At 44.5% G+C, this 15,777-nt stretch overlaps 1 protein-coding gene across 2 annotated transcripts in view; it reads right to left on the bottom strand.

The window, feature by feature from the left end:
• The window catches only part of dscamb (Down syndrome cell adhesion molecule b), a 98,632-nt gene extending 86,968 nt beyond the window's left edge, over positions 1–11,664 (bottom strand). Inside the window, exon 1 of one of the 2 annotated variants that reach the window (XM_028961706.1) lies at positions 10,898–11,664. In XM_028961706.1, coding sequence (XP_028817539.1) covers positions 10,898–10,940 — 43 coding nt within the window. In that variant the 5' untranslated portion in view covers positions 10,941–11,664. The remainder of the gene's footprint in view (positions 1–10,897) is intronic. The other variant, XM_028961707.1, reaches the window with a different exon arrangement.
• Positions 11,665–15,777: the final 4,113 nt, after the last annotated feature.

Raw genomic sequence — 15,777 nt, 5'->3', positions numbered from 1 at the left:
CACTTGCAGACTGTAGACAGGAAAGTGACAGTTCGCTGTCGGTAATACGTTTAAAGCATAATTTAATGAATGGATGTAATCATGCATTTCATTGCCTTAGAGAGCATTTGTCAATTTATGGATATCTATGGTTATTAGTGATTTGTTAGCGATACATACAGTGCTAAAAAAGCCACTTGCATTTAAACTCCACAAAACCTCTGAAGGTGTCCTGTGTTCTGTGATACCAGCTCCTCTCATCAGGGAATGCCGTTATCAAGGGAAAGCACTGCAATGCCTGAGACAGCCTGTCTCCTTCCCATAGTTCATGCTGCTGCCTTCTTCAAAATGGCAGGTTTAATGCGGTGCAGTGGCTCGTACCAACCAGAAGAGTTTGGTTTGAAAACAAATGTACTTCACAAGAAAGACAAAACTGCACCCTTTAGGTTGGGGGTTTTAATAATGTGGCTGGTCAATATCTAAACAAGTCAAATGTCAGGCCTTCTTCAACATATACACATTTCATCACATAGTTCAAATAAAATAAAAACAACTGGCATTCTCGCTCTGTCTGTGTCTCATTGCGTTCTTCGTAGTCGTGTGTCAAGCTGAAAGACGTTTCTTAAAGACATCGATCTGCTTATACAGTCCTTATTATTGCTGCACTTGGCATAAATAAATATGAATAATATTCGATCTGGACATTTGTGCTGAAAAACTGAACCTGGCTTTTGACCTTGTGCCTGTGAGCCAGCACACTTTATCTGAAATTGGCCACAACCACCACCAGCCATCTTTTGTAGTTATTTATAAAAAAAAAAATTCCAGGCATAAAACAGACAGACACATGACAGTGATGAAATTGTCTCCTATGACACGAGATCTACAAGATCTAGGTAGTGCAGTGCAGTGCAGTGCGGCTGTGATCTGAGGGGAGGGAGAAGGTGTAGGCCGGTTGCAGGATCACACGCTGCCACCGCCTCCACGGCTGTTCGTGTGGCAGGTACGCCGAGAGCCAACGCCACGCTGTCTATGCCTGTCAGCGTTGTCCCTGTCCTGTGGTGACAGCCTCTGGCAGGCCTATAGAGGTAATTAAGGCGGCGCGCGTGTGTGTGTATGCATGAGTGTGTGTGTGTGTGTGTGTGGCCATGAGGTGGGATCAGGGGACAAGGGACACGGGCGGGGTGAGCGAGAGGCCACAAAGACGGGACTTTTTTTTATTTATTTTTGTTTAGCCAATGTGAAGGAGCGTTTCCCGCTCTTGCCCAGAGGCTCCAGCAAGCACTAGCACTTGCCAAATGACTGTCTCCCAATTTGTTCTCATGAATATTAACTGGGACATGACAGACGAAAGGGCCCTGCCGTCTGCTCGGCGGAGATAGGCAAAGACAGATATGCTCTCTGATGTCGGCGAAGGGTAAAGCGGGCAAAGTATGGCCCCCGCGGCGCATCTCTGATTCCTGTTGTCATGTTTTAAATGAGCGAATGCGAAATGCTCGTTAAATTAGAGTCGGCAAGCGAACGAGCTTCCTCAGACGTTTGGGCTTGGAGATCCCACGCTGATGATGATTATCTCGCATGAATCTGTTGGGAGGGAAAACGATTTGAACTTAAGCAGCTCCCTCTGCTGCTCTGAAAGCCGAACCAAAAAAATATGCCGTAATAAAGCTGTGTGAACGCTTAATGCTTTAGTTAATCCAATTGTATAAGTCAACAAATTGAAATGAGAATTTTTTTTTTAATGGCTAATTGTACTGAAAAATTTGCATAACATGTTGATGTTAATATCATTCTCCAATATATTTTTATGCTGTCAAATATTTTCCAGCTCTAAAAAAAGCTTTTGCCATTAGCACCAGCAAAATGACAACCATATTAGAGCCCTAGTCAAATCCACCAGCACAATGTGCCTCATCCTCAACTATCAATATAATGCTCTGCCAACAAATCAACTGAAATGAAAACAATATGCAGGAGCTTATGCTAATCCCATTGACAGGGTCCCTGAATGGTGGCCTGAAAAGTGGCAGAAGCAAATGCGTTTAGCAGCCAAATCTTTGCCAAAAGCAAAACGGTTAACGTCTGTTATAATTGAATCACTCTGCATCTAGTGACTCGCCAAGGTCACAAAACCTGCACCATTTTGGCCCGTAGAGTAGCCAACTGTCTCATGCAAGCTAAGGCCTGCTGAATGCAAAACAAGGGGGTTGGGAGTAGGCTTCTGGAAGGAAGCGTTTACACACATTATCGTTGAACTTATATCACTTATATTCACGTTCATTTTCTAGATTTAAACCCTGTATTATTTGCATTCTGGTAACAACAGAATGGTGTGTACAGTTTCCCCTATGTAATATTCTAAGATTTGAGCTAGAACGTTGGACTTGTAACCGGAAGGTTGCGGGTTCAAGTCCTGAACTGCCAAGGTGCCACTGATCACTATGGGTGATGGGTTGAAAGCAGAGGACACATTTCGTTGTGAGAGCTTGCTGTGTATCACAATGATTTGATGTGTCATGCTAAATTCACTCTACACAATATTCTGACTCGTCAAGGGTTCATAACACACAAAAACAAGGGGTCACTCATCACACTATCTGGTCCATTGGGTCTGCAAGTCAATGTTTTGTCATGGAAAGATATGTGAGAGGGGACGTGGAAAATGGCACTACCCTGTCACAAAATTTGAACAATCAAATTATTGTTCCAAAAGCACATGCAAAGAAGAAAAATAGCACAGTAAGTATCCGGTAAACCCAGTAAAATCCGCCTCTTTCCATCATCCAGTGTCGTTCTAATGGTGCCATATCAAACTGAAATCTGCTCCCAATCGGCGATGAGTCAGCACACACAGCGATTGTCCATCACTGCCACTGCCTGGTCAGCGACTTCAAAACTCTCCTCAACGTTGATCATACGCACTCTGTTATTAAATGGGGGCCAATTGCTTCACTCTGTAGTCAATGCTGCTGGTACCCGGGTGCAAATAGACACTGCTAATGTTGTAAAACCCAATGAATGAACACTGCCTCCATTTGGTCAGTGGAGAAGGCTGGTTTGTGATAGAGAACAGTGGTGAGCGGTGAAAGAAGTGTGGAGAAAAAAAAAATGCACTCCTGAAACAAGGGGCCTTCAGCGTGAAGCCACAACTCTCCCTTTCTCAAAGCGCAGAATGGCCCTCTGTCCGGACACTCAAAAGGCAAGAGTGAGTCAATCACCCTTCTGTCCGGACACACCATCCCGCTCCGTCCTCGGCGCGCTAATATATGGAGCATCCGCGACAAAGCGTTGCCGTCGCCGGCAATGCTAATGAGCTCATCAACAAGCGCCTTTCCACCGCGGCCCAGAAAGAGGCGGCAGGAAGGAGGCAGATCCACTCCTCTCCTGTCCCCCCTTCCCTCTCGGAGGCGCCCGCTGCTCCGGACCCATGAAAGAGGCGCCTGTTGCGGCCGTGAGGCTCGGCTTTGTTGTTTTTGTGAGGGCAGGTGTGTGTGTGTCCGTCACCCCTGCACACACTCCCCTCTGTTTGTACTTGTGGCAGCTCGCGCAGGAAATGGTGTGCGTGTGTGTCTGTGTGTCGGTCAACAACACTCATAATGTCACCAAACATTAGACCGCAAGAATCTCAGGGACACCTGTTCCTCTCCGATTTTTCAGATGAGTCATTCACACACACACACACACACACACACACACACACACACACACACACACATTAAGAGGCACAGATTGGGCGATACAAATTTGAAGCATATATTAATTGGGCCTTAGTCATTTTATATGTGAGCGGTCCTGTGCCACCACAGCTTGCTTCGGCGCTGACGCTCTGCACGACACAGAGTCACGACTGTAGGCGCGCCGTGCATCATTACATTGCACTTCGTTCGCGTTTTAACACGTATGGATTACGCCGCGTTAACATTTCGTAGGCGGCTGATTAGCGCTTGCGAGCATCTGATTCAATTGGGATCTAGCCTTTAGACTTAAGACTTAACACTTTAATTGTGTTGGGGTTGCATTGCCACTAACTATATGAGCATCATACATACTTGGATATATGCAGTTCAGTTTGGTCCAACTGTGTAATCGGCTAATTTTAGTCATGGTGAGCTAATTATTGAATAGTATCTGTCTTCAGTTTGCCACGATTAGTACATTAGTACAAGATTAATCAGGAAAATCATGTCTAGTGTGTGCTTGTAAACTGATAAAAAAGATGGAAAAACAGACATTTTCCAAATCAATTCATCAATAAAACAAAAACATTTTATCAATGACTGATTTTTTTAATAATTTCACAATTTATATATACATATGTATATATAAAATGTAATAGTTTAGTGATTTTTTTACATTATTAACCCTATACATTGTAAATCAAATATATTTGTATATTAATTGGCCATTTCAATTCAACAAAATAAAAACTTATTCTTAATCAAAAAATTTTGTGTACAAATTGTGCTCTGGCCTAATTTGATACTTATCAGGTATGGCAAGAATCAGAAAGGAGCAGTCCATTAACGGCCTTTGATTTCTTTTCTCATTTCTAGGAAAAAAATTCATGAGACAACTCAAGTTATCATGCTGCACATTAGACCAGCTAAGACCAATACATTACACAGTGGTGTTAGTGGTCATTTTTTGTGAGCGTCGTTTGCTTTAGTCTTCGCTACCTGGAAATGTGGTTTATGTAAATGCGAGACACTTTTTGGTGAACAGCTGTTAAATTGCCATCTTATGACGCAGCATCTGGTTTCACTCTTCTATTCCCTATCTGTCTCTATCTGTCTATTTGGCCGCATTGAAATTCATTAACATTCATTCAAGTTATTTTGGCATAATTGGGGTGCTGTTTTAAAACGATTTGACTAAATAGCACAAAATGAACAACAGAGTCAAAATAAGATTGTTGCCGTATCATTTTTCTATATATACAATTACTGCTACTATCTACTGTCAGGCCAAAAATGTACAAGGTACTACAAGGTGGCATCTAACTATCCTACCTGCACAATGCAACGTTGAGCATTGATTATCACTTATCTGTGTGTAAAGTAGAAAAGCAGGGTGGATCATGTTACACACGAGGCATGTTGGACATCCTCTACACGTATCCAAACAGGCATCAGCAGATGCCCCATGGGTACTATTTACAAATGAATTTACTAATAAACAATATTTCATCCTTACCAGCTTTTCAATAAAAGCACATCCTAAATTGCAGGAAGGACCACGCTGCAATCAGCCCCACTCATTATACTGCTGCCTTCTCCACATGATTGCTCACGGTTAATGTTTCCTTTCATGTGTCGGGTCATCTCCCTCTTTCATGTGCGCAGGCCAGGTGACAAGGGACCGCACTTCCATAAAGCCAGGCAGCCGAGCAGACAAAAATGTATTCAGAGCATTTAGCACTTCGGATTAATCAAATTATAATTTAATCATCTGATCAAACAGCAATTAGCATAATCACTTCTGTGGAACGGCTGATAGAGAAGGAAACGCAACACCTAATAAACCTCGGGCTACTCGAGATCTAGTGAGACATTTCAGGGGGAAAACATGCATCAAAACGTTAATGCATGATTTCAAGCAGACAGAAGACATCTAAACATATGATCAGAATGCTTATCATTTATAAATAATAAATTATTCAATTAATGACTAATTATTTAAGCACTTCATTAACAACAGTCTAAAAATGTATAAATAAACGGAAATAGTCAAATAATAAAGCACACTCATCACACTGATAAAATATTATATCAAATATTATATATAAAGTTATAAAATATAATTTTTCCAAATAAACGTGGAGCAGCCCAGAGGTTCTCTGATGGTGCATATAGGATTAATTCTTGTAAAATTGGGTTTAAAAAGTTAAAATGTTCTAAATATACAGACATTTGCATTGCAGTATCACAGTGAGGTATTACTCACAGTAACTAAATATAATCCCGTAATAATACATGTTTATATACTGGCCAGTCCTGAATAACATTTTTGTTAGACTCTAGACTGTGGCTTTGAATATTATGTCAGTATTTCATTTTCTGTTGAAGGGTATTTGCTGCACCACAATCTAGCTTGTGGCATTTAGATATCCTTATTGCTCTACAAAATTTGCTGACAGTAACAGAAAACAATATAGAGGTCCGGACACCGAAAAAAACATGGAAAGGATTGGACAAAAAAAAAAAACAGCTGTGTCTGCTCCTCACTGTGTTTCTCTCCTGGCCTCCATTTTGAGCTCAGGGTGGCTGTTTCTGATGCTGCGCCCTAAAACCGGCTGAGGAGGCTGAGGCGTCTGTTGTGGGTAGGAATGAAGGTGGGGGGTGGTGGCGGTGTGCCGTTTTCCCTCAACAGTTTCGCCGCACAAATTTCAACCAGGTCCCTGAGAAATTCCCTAATTGCAAAGAGGGGGTTATGTCCCTGTCCCCCGCTCAGCCGGAGCCTCCCAGAATGCACCCGCCCACAACAAAGGACGGGGCTTTAAAAATGACCGGCTAAAAATAACAGCCTGCGACTTGCTGCTGCATCTTAGCGCCGCTGCCGCGTTTAAAAATAAATCACGCCGTCGACGTGGAGAGTCCGGCCCATCCGTCTCTCTGACACGCTGTCTGTCCAGCCCGGCTCCGGTGATGCCACGGCCCACTTCTAATCAGCTTCATTTATCAGCGAGCTGCCGAGATGGTGACCGCTTTCGCAAAATTTCAAATAAAATATATATATATAAAAACCTGGCACTCTGATAGTCTCCGTGTTCAATCCAGGTGTGAAACAGATCGCTGTGACAGTGGAAGCATCACCGGCGCCACCACCGGTGCTTTTCCGCCCCTACCAAGCCACAGCTAAATTGTACAGTTAACGTTTTAATGCGAAAGGCATTAACATCGGGGCTAATGCAATTACACTGTCCTTATTCAGCAAAATCTGGCAGAGGACCAACCCGGAGTTCTAATTAAACTTTACATTCGGTGAAAGCGAGGACGGTCTCCTGTGCCGTGCTGCTAATTAGGCTGCTGGACTGGTCCCTTACGCATCTCTGGTTAGATACCTTCATTATGCAGTCAGCTTGTGTGAAGTAAGGGTGCGCCGCTATATGACATCGGGGTAACCATTATTACATATTAGCGCGAGCGGCTCATGAATAAGAAGCCGCGTGTTGCTTCGGTGTTGTCTCAGAGGAGGGCTTCGCCGCAATTAAACTTCATAAACACGAACCTCGTCACCGGTGAACTGGATTTAACCTCGCCGACTGCCGAGGAGCAGGGGACCTTCAGCCGGGCCTGGTGACATCGTTACATGGGTTTTATGGCTAAATGGCTTTTTCCAGGAGGAGGGGGGGGTGGTTTGCAATAAAGGCAAAGGCCGGAGGAGGTGAACATTTGAGATGGAGAGCAGCTCCAGGCCGCGTAGATTTTAACCGGCTATGATACGGGTCTTCCCGGCGCCGCCTCGGGGAAATTCTACCGCTCCGCGTTGTTCTTCTTCCCCTTTCTACTAATACATGCAAACATCTACAGCACACTGATGGCCGAGACTCTATTTCCCACAAAACCACTTCCTCCAATGTGACCTTCAACATGACCTTCAAAACACAGCCAATGTTTCATGGATGGAAGGCAGGTTCGGACTAAATGTATTATTCTGACTCTCACATTTCCAACATGCAACATCCGACCACAAAGAAACCTGATTCTGTCTCATTCTTCATTTCCCCTTGTTTTCAGCAGGTAGAACTGTATAATGACATATATGGTAGCACAGATGATCATTCATAATACTGGTTGAGCTCTGCATGAAACATCTACATCTGTCTCTTCTTCCTGGAGAACAGCCACATAGAATTGACTTAAAAAAAAAAAAAGACAAGTCAGACCATTTTGAGACATTTTCTTTTGCTCCGAACTCTCAGTTCCTGCACATCCACAGCCATCCTGATTTGATGAAAAATCTGACAAAAGGGCTTGAGCATAATGGCAGGCACAGAAGACACCCCTGCAACCCCTTCACCATAATTCAACATGGCACCAGAATGAGGGAGGTGTTTTTTTTTTCTTTCTTTTCCTCTCCACCAATTAAGATCTCTGCGTTTAGGACGTTGTGCTGAGATCCCAAAAAGCGCAGCTCATCCAGAGATGATTGGCACGAGGTCCTGCATCGCTCCATGAAGCGCCCGCTGCTCTGGACATCGGCCTCGGAAGCGAGCTTTGGCCGCTTTGCAGTAAATAAAAATAAAGGCACGGCTCCATCAGCACGCTTGTTCTACATCTTTAAAGAGATAATAAGGCATAAGTCTATCAATAGTGCCTCACAACTCAAACAGATGGGCGGATAATCGCTGCACGGGCATAATTGCCCCCAGAAGATTAACTCCCATGAAGCGCAGGTTCCTCGCAGCCAAATTTAGTCAAATCCGTTGTTAGAGAAATCTTTATTAAGGGACGTTCTTTTGCGCCTCAACCGTCCCATTCGTGGACATTTGTGCTGAACTCCCAGAAAGGTGTTGCTGATTAACTTTTTTTTTTTATGGTGAAAGGTCAAATGATTTCCATCAGTTTCCGGCCTCACCCAGTCTCGGGTGACGTTCTGCCACCTTCATGACGCCTTTAATAACAAGCTCAACCGGTGGACGACTGATGGATAAGATCTTGACTACTTTGTTCATTAAAATTACTAGATGCACAGAAAGGTATTTTGAGAGGAAGTTAGAAATGTGGATCGTTCACAAACCTTTTAGACCCCCCCCCCCAAAAAAAAAAGTCCTTGGCATGTGTGAGGGAGGCAACACGCTGCGTCTCGCACGGGGGCAAATTACCAAGCAGCGCGTCGAGCGGCGAGCACTTCCGGGGTCATCTGCACAACAGCTCTGTTTAACACATCGCACTACCGCTCTTCTCGTAAGGCGCGTTTCCATAGAGACGGGCCAAGAAGCTTGTATGACGAGGCGAGACCAAAAAGAAGACAGGAAAAAAAAGAATAATAATAATCACACTGTGGAAAAAGGAAGGCAGGAGAAACACCCCTGCAAGGTCACTGATTGTGGCGAATCCATTTAAAGCCGTGTACAAATTGCCATCGGGCGCCGAGCCACATGAATACGAACACGGCCGAGAAAACGGAATGTTCCTTTTAGGAATTTTGCACGTTTTTTTTTTTTTTCCATTTTCAAGGGATCTGTTATTAACACGCGACTAATGATTGAAGGGATCTAATGGTGTGTGTGGCTGCACATCCGCTACCGAAATGGACAAGCCCACCAGTCAGTCAATCTAATATGACTCCGGCGTGGTGATTAATGAGAAAGCCTTATTGTTTTTTTATTGGTTTCCAAAGGAGGCCAGGGAGAGAGACAGAGGTGGCATTTCAATATAAAGTTATTACAAAATAAATCAGATTTCTTTTTTTTTTATTCCCCCCCTCCTCCCACCGATCAGCTGCTAGAATTGAGAATTTGCCTCAGAGAGATAAGGTTAAATCTCCGGCTTCCGCCAGTTCGGCGATTTTCTCCCATTCCAGAAAACGGAATGGTTCTTGCTACACAAACCCTCCACCCCTCACCCTCGTTTTAAAAAACATCAGCCCTGTGATGGGTTCTTCTACACGATATCTGTGCACCACGATGAATCCATACTGAGCAAAAAAATCCCCAACATGGACGTCCAGCTTGACATGTTTGTCATGTCTGCGCCTCTCCTGGTTTTCATGCCCTGTCCATCATTTTTTTCTCTCCTTCTCCAGCCCTGGTCCCCATTTTCTCATCCCAGCTGAACACACCCAGGTCTGTTTTCCTCTGCTGCCCTGTGTCACTCCCCGATTCACAAGATGCATGCATCTTTCAGGCGGGTGCCCTTCCAAAGCCACGTTCCAATTCCAACATTTTCCTACACTCATATATTACATCTGCAGAAAAAAAGAAAAAAACCTATACAAATACACACATTCTCCCAAACACCCGCTGACACATATGTCTCAAGCAGAGTGGGAAGCACCGGCTCTGCGCGGCTTTAATTTCTTTTCCATCACAGCCGACAGTCTTGGTGGAAAAGGACGCCATACCCCCTCCGTGCTCCCCGCGGATGTTTTCCTTACAGGGCGTACGGCCTGCCACAGCCCACATACGTATCTGTCTTAATCCAAATAAGCCTCTAAGATCATTTGTCGCCTAGTTTTTAATTTGGACAGCTTTTCCAGGGAAGCTCCTGCACAACTGTTTATTCTGTGCAGGCTTAAGCATATTTGTCCAGAGAATATTTATTAACGCTCTAGTTACACATAATTATAATGTAGATCATGCTGATGCCATATGTGTTTATTAGAAATTAGAATCAAAAAGGTCACCCTGTCTATTTCGATTTCGAAATGAAACCAATAAAACTGTATTTTCTTTGAAATTATAAAAAATTATATTAGTGGCTTTTCATTAATGGTTTATTTCAAGAATTGAAACGTTTGGATTGTAAAATGGATTTTTAGGCGGCAAATAAGCACCAAATTCTGTAAAAACGCACAGATCGAACAGAAACGTCTTAAAACGCCAGGATCGAAGTTGATACGACGTATTTTTGTTAATCATTTAACGAGGGAAGAGGGGCTGGGCGGACGCGCGCCGATATGAATTCGGGGCTCGCGCGGCGCGCGCACCGGCTCTACGTCCTCGCGGACACCGACGGCGCGGGAGCGCGCCTCGCCTGAGAGAAGGACGCTGGTGCGTGTTATTTTGGCGTGGTAAAGTGTATTAGTATAAAACTGAACCCCTTGTACACCCTTTCTTTTTTTGAGGGTTTTTTTTTTGCACCCCCCCCCCCCCCCTTCCCTTGGGAACACGTCAATTAAAAAAATGTCAATTAAAATGTTAATTTTAAAATGGAAGATAGGTTAAAAAAAAAAAAAAAAAAAAAGGTAGACTGACCATTCAAGATGCTCTGGGAAAAGATAAAAGCCAATATCCACATAACCCCGCTCCTGGTTTTCCTCTGCGTGTTCTGTCCGCCGGCGCCGCTTCAGTTCCCCCGAAAACGCGCCGGTTGCCAGGTGAGGAGAGAAGCAGTCCAGTTTCCCGGTGCAGGAGAGCGGGCTGGTGTGCGGGGCTCTCCCCTCCTTCTCCTTCTCCTTCTCCTTCCCCTCGCTCTCTCTCTCTCTCCTTCTCCCTCCTGCCTCTCCGCGGCTCTCCCCGGTCGAGCTGGAGGCTCCTTCTGCCGCCGGAGGCGGGGATGCTGCTACTCCAGGTGCGGGGCGCGCCGGTCGCGACGAGCCCAGGTGCTTTAAAAGGACGGAGGGAAAAAAGAAAAAGGAAGGAAAGGAAACTTGACGACAAACAAACGTGGCATTAAAACGAGAGAAAATCGGGGGAGGGGGGGGGGGTTAAAAAAAGAAGAGAAAAAGAGAAGTGGAGGAAGTCATCCGGGGATAAAGAATAAACCGACGAGAACCGAAAAAAAAAACTGAGAAACGGAGGCGAGGAGGAGGAGGAGGAGGAGGAGGAGGGTTGGGTGGGTGGTTGGGGGAGGAAGAAAAAAAAAAGTCTGCGGCGGTCGGCGGCGGAGTGACGAGATCCCCCCAACTCAGACCATCCTCGGCACCTCTCTCCGGCCAGCGGGCCGCCGTGCTGTGGTCGCGTCGGGCGCCAGGCTGCGGAGTAACCCTCTCCCTGCCTCCGCAGCCCGCCGCGCCGCTCGGCGCCTTAAAGGAGCCGAGGACCCCGCCCCCCCCCCGCCCTACCACCTGAGCCACTTAAAAAGCGGGCTAAATATACCGCCGGTCCTCTGCCCGGCGATTCATCAATATCGCGCAGGGTGCACGCATGTGCCTTGATGTTGTCCAGCAGCAGACTTCGTTTTCATGCTTAAGTTTGGCTATAAATGATGAAGAACAAAAGCATTCGGCGCTTTCAAGCCGTCAGGTATATATTTATTATTAATGTTAGGGAACAGTGCTGAGAGATGGGTGTGGCCCCCCTACACCCCTTCATGAGGCCACCCCGAATTCCTGATGGGGTGGGCATGGCTTGCCTTCATCCTGCCTCGGTGTGAGTCCAGGCCCAGCCTTCGTCTCTGCGCCGGACAAATCTCATTCGCTCTGCCTCATCCTCCTGCGCCTTCCCAGTGATTGGACGGCCTGTCAGCATTTATAGCCTGCAGCTTCACGTCCGGGGCTTCCTCACAATAAATACAGGGGGGAAAGGACCCCGACAGGAAATGGTTTCTGTCCAGCATTACACGTCTGTCTGCCATTTTACTCGGGTTTGTGTGTGCTGTTTTTCTGATGGTTGTCCTTCCGTAAAAATTATATTAAATTATGGGGTAGTGGTGGCTTAGCGTGTATGGAAACGGACCCGAAATCAGAAGGTTGCTGGTTCAAATACCGAACCGCCAAGGTGCCACTGAGCAAAGCATCGTCCCCACACACTGCTCCCCGGGCGCCTGTCATGGCTGCACAACAAAGGTGATGGTTAAAAGCAGAGGACGCATTTCGTTGTGTCACTGTATGCTGTGCTGCAGTGTATCACAATCACTTCACTTTCATATAGTCTGCTGTAGTGACATTTTTGGGTTTTATGCTTTTTTGGTTTGTTTTTTGGACACAATGCATAACCCCTCTTTCATTAAAATACATGCTTCCAGTGACTGCCCTTTAAAATGATAATGTTCACAGCAAATGCATGTGTAATGTAAAAATAAGTCATTTTATAACCTTGTTCCCGTTACTGTGAAATGTAATGCATGCAATATTCCTGCATGGCACATTAACACAGAGCATCAGCAGCATGTACAGCGTGTCGGAGCGGCAGGGCAGAATGGGGGGCTTCAGGCTGTGATGTGGTGCTGGTGAGTAGAAAGGGGCGGAAGACCCCTCCGGATACGCCCTCTGTTCTCCACGGATGACAGGAGCCGATCCTGTTATCATGTCTACCTGAGGGAGAGAACCCACCCCCTCCAGTACCAACCACTGCCAGTTTGGACGGGGGGCATGTTATACCCCCACTGAGGAGCAAGCTGCATAGAAAACATGCCCCCTACCATTCATTGCTCTTATTTACTGAGCAGGGAAATATGGAGACAGGAATTTCCTGCAGGGGGGTCGGTGCCACTGCTGCTGCCCTAGAACCTGCAAATGTAGAACGCACTACAGAATAAAGTACAGTGCAAATATTAGTCTGGGGGTTCAAGATGTGTTTTTCGGTTAAATATTTCAATGGCAAATTACATACATAAAAAATGTAGATGTTGGCCAAACAATGTGCATGATCAAGCCTGTTCATCCATACCGGCGTCTCCATCTGCTGCTCTGCATTTGTCCTGGCGCTGCGATCTGTGTCGGCACAACATGGCAAAAGACATCCCCAGCAAAACTGCACTTTTTTTGGTTTCGGAAGCGAATGTCCTTGGAATACTGTAGTGACAGTCTATTCGCTGGGTGACGGACTTTTCTTCCAAGCTTGTGACAGTTTTTTTTAACCTTGAACAGTTTTCCCCGGTTTTGGCTCACTGTGCATGTCATATTAATTTAAACAAGCTTAATTCATCAAAATTTATTTGTTTTGTTATATTTAAGGACTAGTTAAGGGGCCCTTGACATGAAATTTTCACTTTGTGAGATTATTTAACATTAATACGAGTTGCCCTGGCCTATCTATGGTCCTGCAGTGGCTAGAAATGGTGATATGTATAAAGAGTGCATTGGTCTTTCTACTTCACCGTTTAGAGAGTGGCAGCTCAGATGGTCGGAGCTGGAATTTGTTGGAATGACAACATAAGGGGAAAGGTTACCTCCCGTTTCTCATGCTTTTTCCACCCAGAGAATTTCCCACCCAGACGCAGACACGGATTCCTGTCTGCACCAAACATTGTGATGTAATTTCCGCGAATGCCTCCTCAACTTCAATAGGCCGCTCTCCTCCTCGTCCCATCTCTCTCCTCTTCATTAGCATTTAAAGCTACAGACACCAAAATGGTGCATCCTGGGACTGGATCAAAGTGACTGCAATTTTGCACCAAGGAGGAATTTCGGAAAGAGATACAGTATTCAGATACAGTATAATGTCAGGGGACCTTTAACAAAAAATATGGATTATGGACCCCTCGAAACTTAAATGTGAGGGTGTTCATACCCCTTGAAATCTAGAAGGCAATATGGCCACTAAAGTCCATTGGCCGCATTTATACTGTAAAGACCCAAATGACCATGTGCATTTAAATAGTGCTGACCATTAAGGCCATTAGTGATACTCTGCAATTTTGAAGGGGTGAATGGGGCTTCCTAAAGATATGTGCCCTAACAGGAACTTGGTTTGTGAGGTCATTTGTGAGGTAATCACAAATGAGACACCATAAAAACTATTCTCTTTCTGTGAAACTTGGATGAGCAATATGTCAATTTTAGGAAGATCAATTATCAGAAATAGAATATAGCATGGGAAATGTTTCATTATAATCATTATATTAGATACACACACACACTCACATGTCCCACTTAAAAAGATGAAAGAGGTCTGTAATTTTCAGCACAGGTACATTTAAACTGTGAGAGAGCGAATGTAAAATTGTACAATGGTGACTATAAGTATTTAGCACCTACAAACAAGCAATAATTCTGGCCCTCACAGAACTGTCACCTCTTCTATAAGAAGCACTTCTATCCTTAAATCGTTATCTGTATTAATGCCGCCTGTTTGAACTGGTCATCTGAATAAAAGACGCCTGTCCACACCTTCAAATAGTCAGACTCCAACCTCCACCATGGCCAAGACTAACTGGTCAATGACCTCAAGATAGCTTGGACCATAGTAACAAAGCTTACTATTAATAACACACAATGTAGTGTGTTACTGCTTAAACCAGCACATGTCCAGGCCAATCTAAAGCTTGCCAGATACCATCTGGATGATCCAGAGAAGGACTGGGAGAATGTCATGTTTGTAGGGGAAAGAATGCTGTGTTGCATCTCAAGAACTCCAGACCCATTGTGAAGCATGTGAGTGGAAACATAATGCTTTGGGGCAGGACAGGATGACTGATCCATATTAAGAAAAGGAAAAAGGAAGGGTAATTGAGATCTGGTAAAAAAAATTTTTGATCTCTTTATCACAGCTCTTGAGAGGATCTGCATGGAAGAATGGGCCAAAATACCAGCTACACTGTGTGCAAAACTAGTGAAAACCTACAGGAAATGTTTGTTCTCTGTCATTGCCAAACAAGGCTACATTACAAAGAATTTATGTGAACGTTTGCTATTGACCAAATACTTATTTTCTGCACCATTATACTGTACAACTAAATTCTTTAAAAATTACTCAAAGTAATTTCTTGGACTTTTTTTTACAGATGAAGTGTACCTCATTGTAACTATAAAAAATTATGTTTTACCTTGTTTATCTGCATCTAAATTTGCATCATAAAGGTCAGAATTTGATGTACATTCAGTTTAAATATTTCGCTAGACACTTACGGTGATCAAACAGTGACCTCAGGTCTCTGACTTCAGTATGGCAGCCAGGTTACCAGAAGAGTTTTAGGTCTGTCAGCTGCTTGGATCCTTTTGCCGAAAGAAATGAAAAACTGGTGCAACAGAGCCGGTTGTAAGAGAATCTACTCAATTTACTGACTGACATCCTTGTTCCATCCTTGTTATTTGTTATGTTTATTCCAATATTAGCTTTTCTTCTGAGCAAACATTACTTACTTTCCGGATAGCTTCTTCTTTGCACAACTGGACACACCTGCTACTGTACATACAGTCCAGGTCATAGGGGCTGGATTAGAGGTCGCATTTAAATCGCCCAATCTAACAGGT

This window comes from Denticeps clupeoides, chromosome 19 (genome assembly GCF_900700375.1).
Source record: "Denticeps clupeoides chromosome 19, fDenClu1.1, whole genome shotgun sequence".
NCBI lineage: Eukaryota > Metazoa > Chordata > Actinopteri > Clupeiformes > Denticipitidae > Denticeps > Denticeps clupeoides.
Note: the sequence above shows the minus strand (reverse complement) of the source record. Positions and strands in the feature narration are given on the sequence as shown.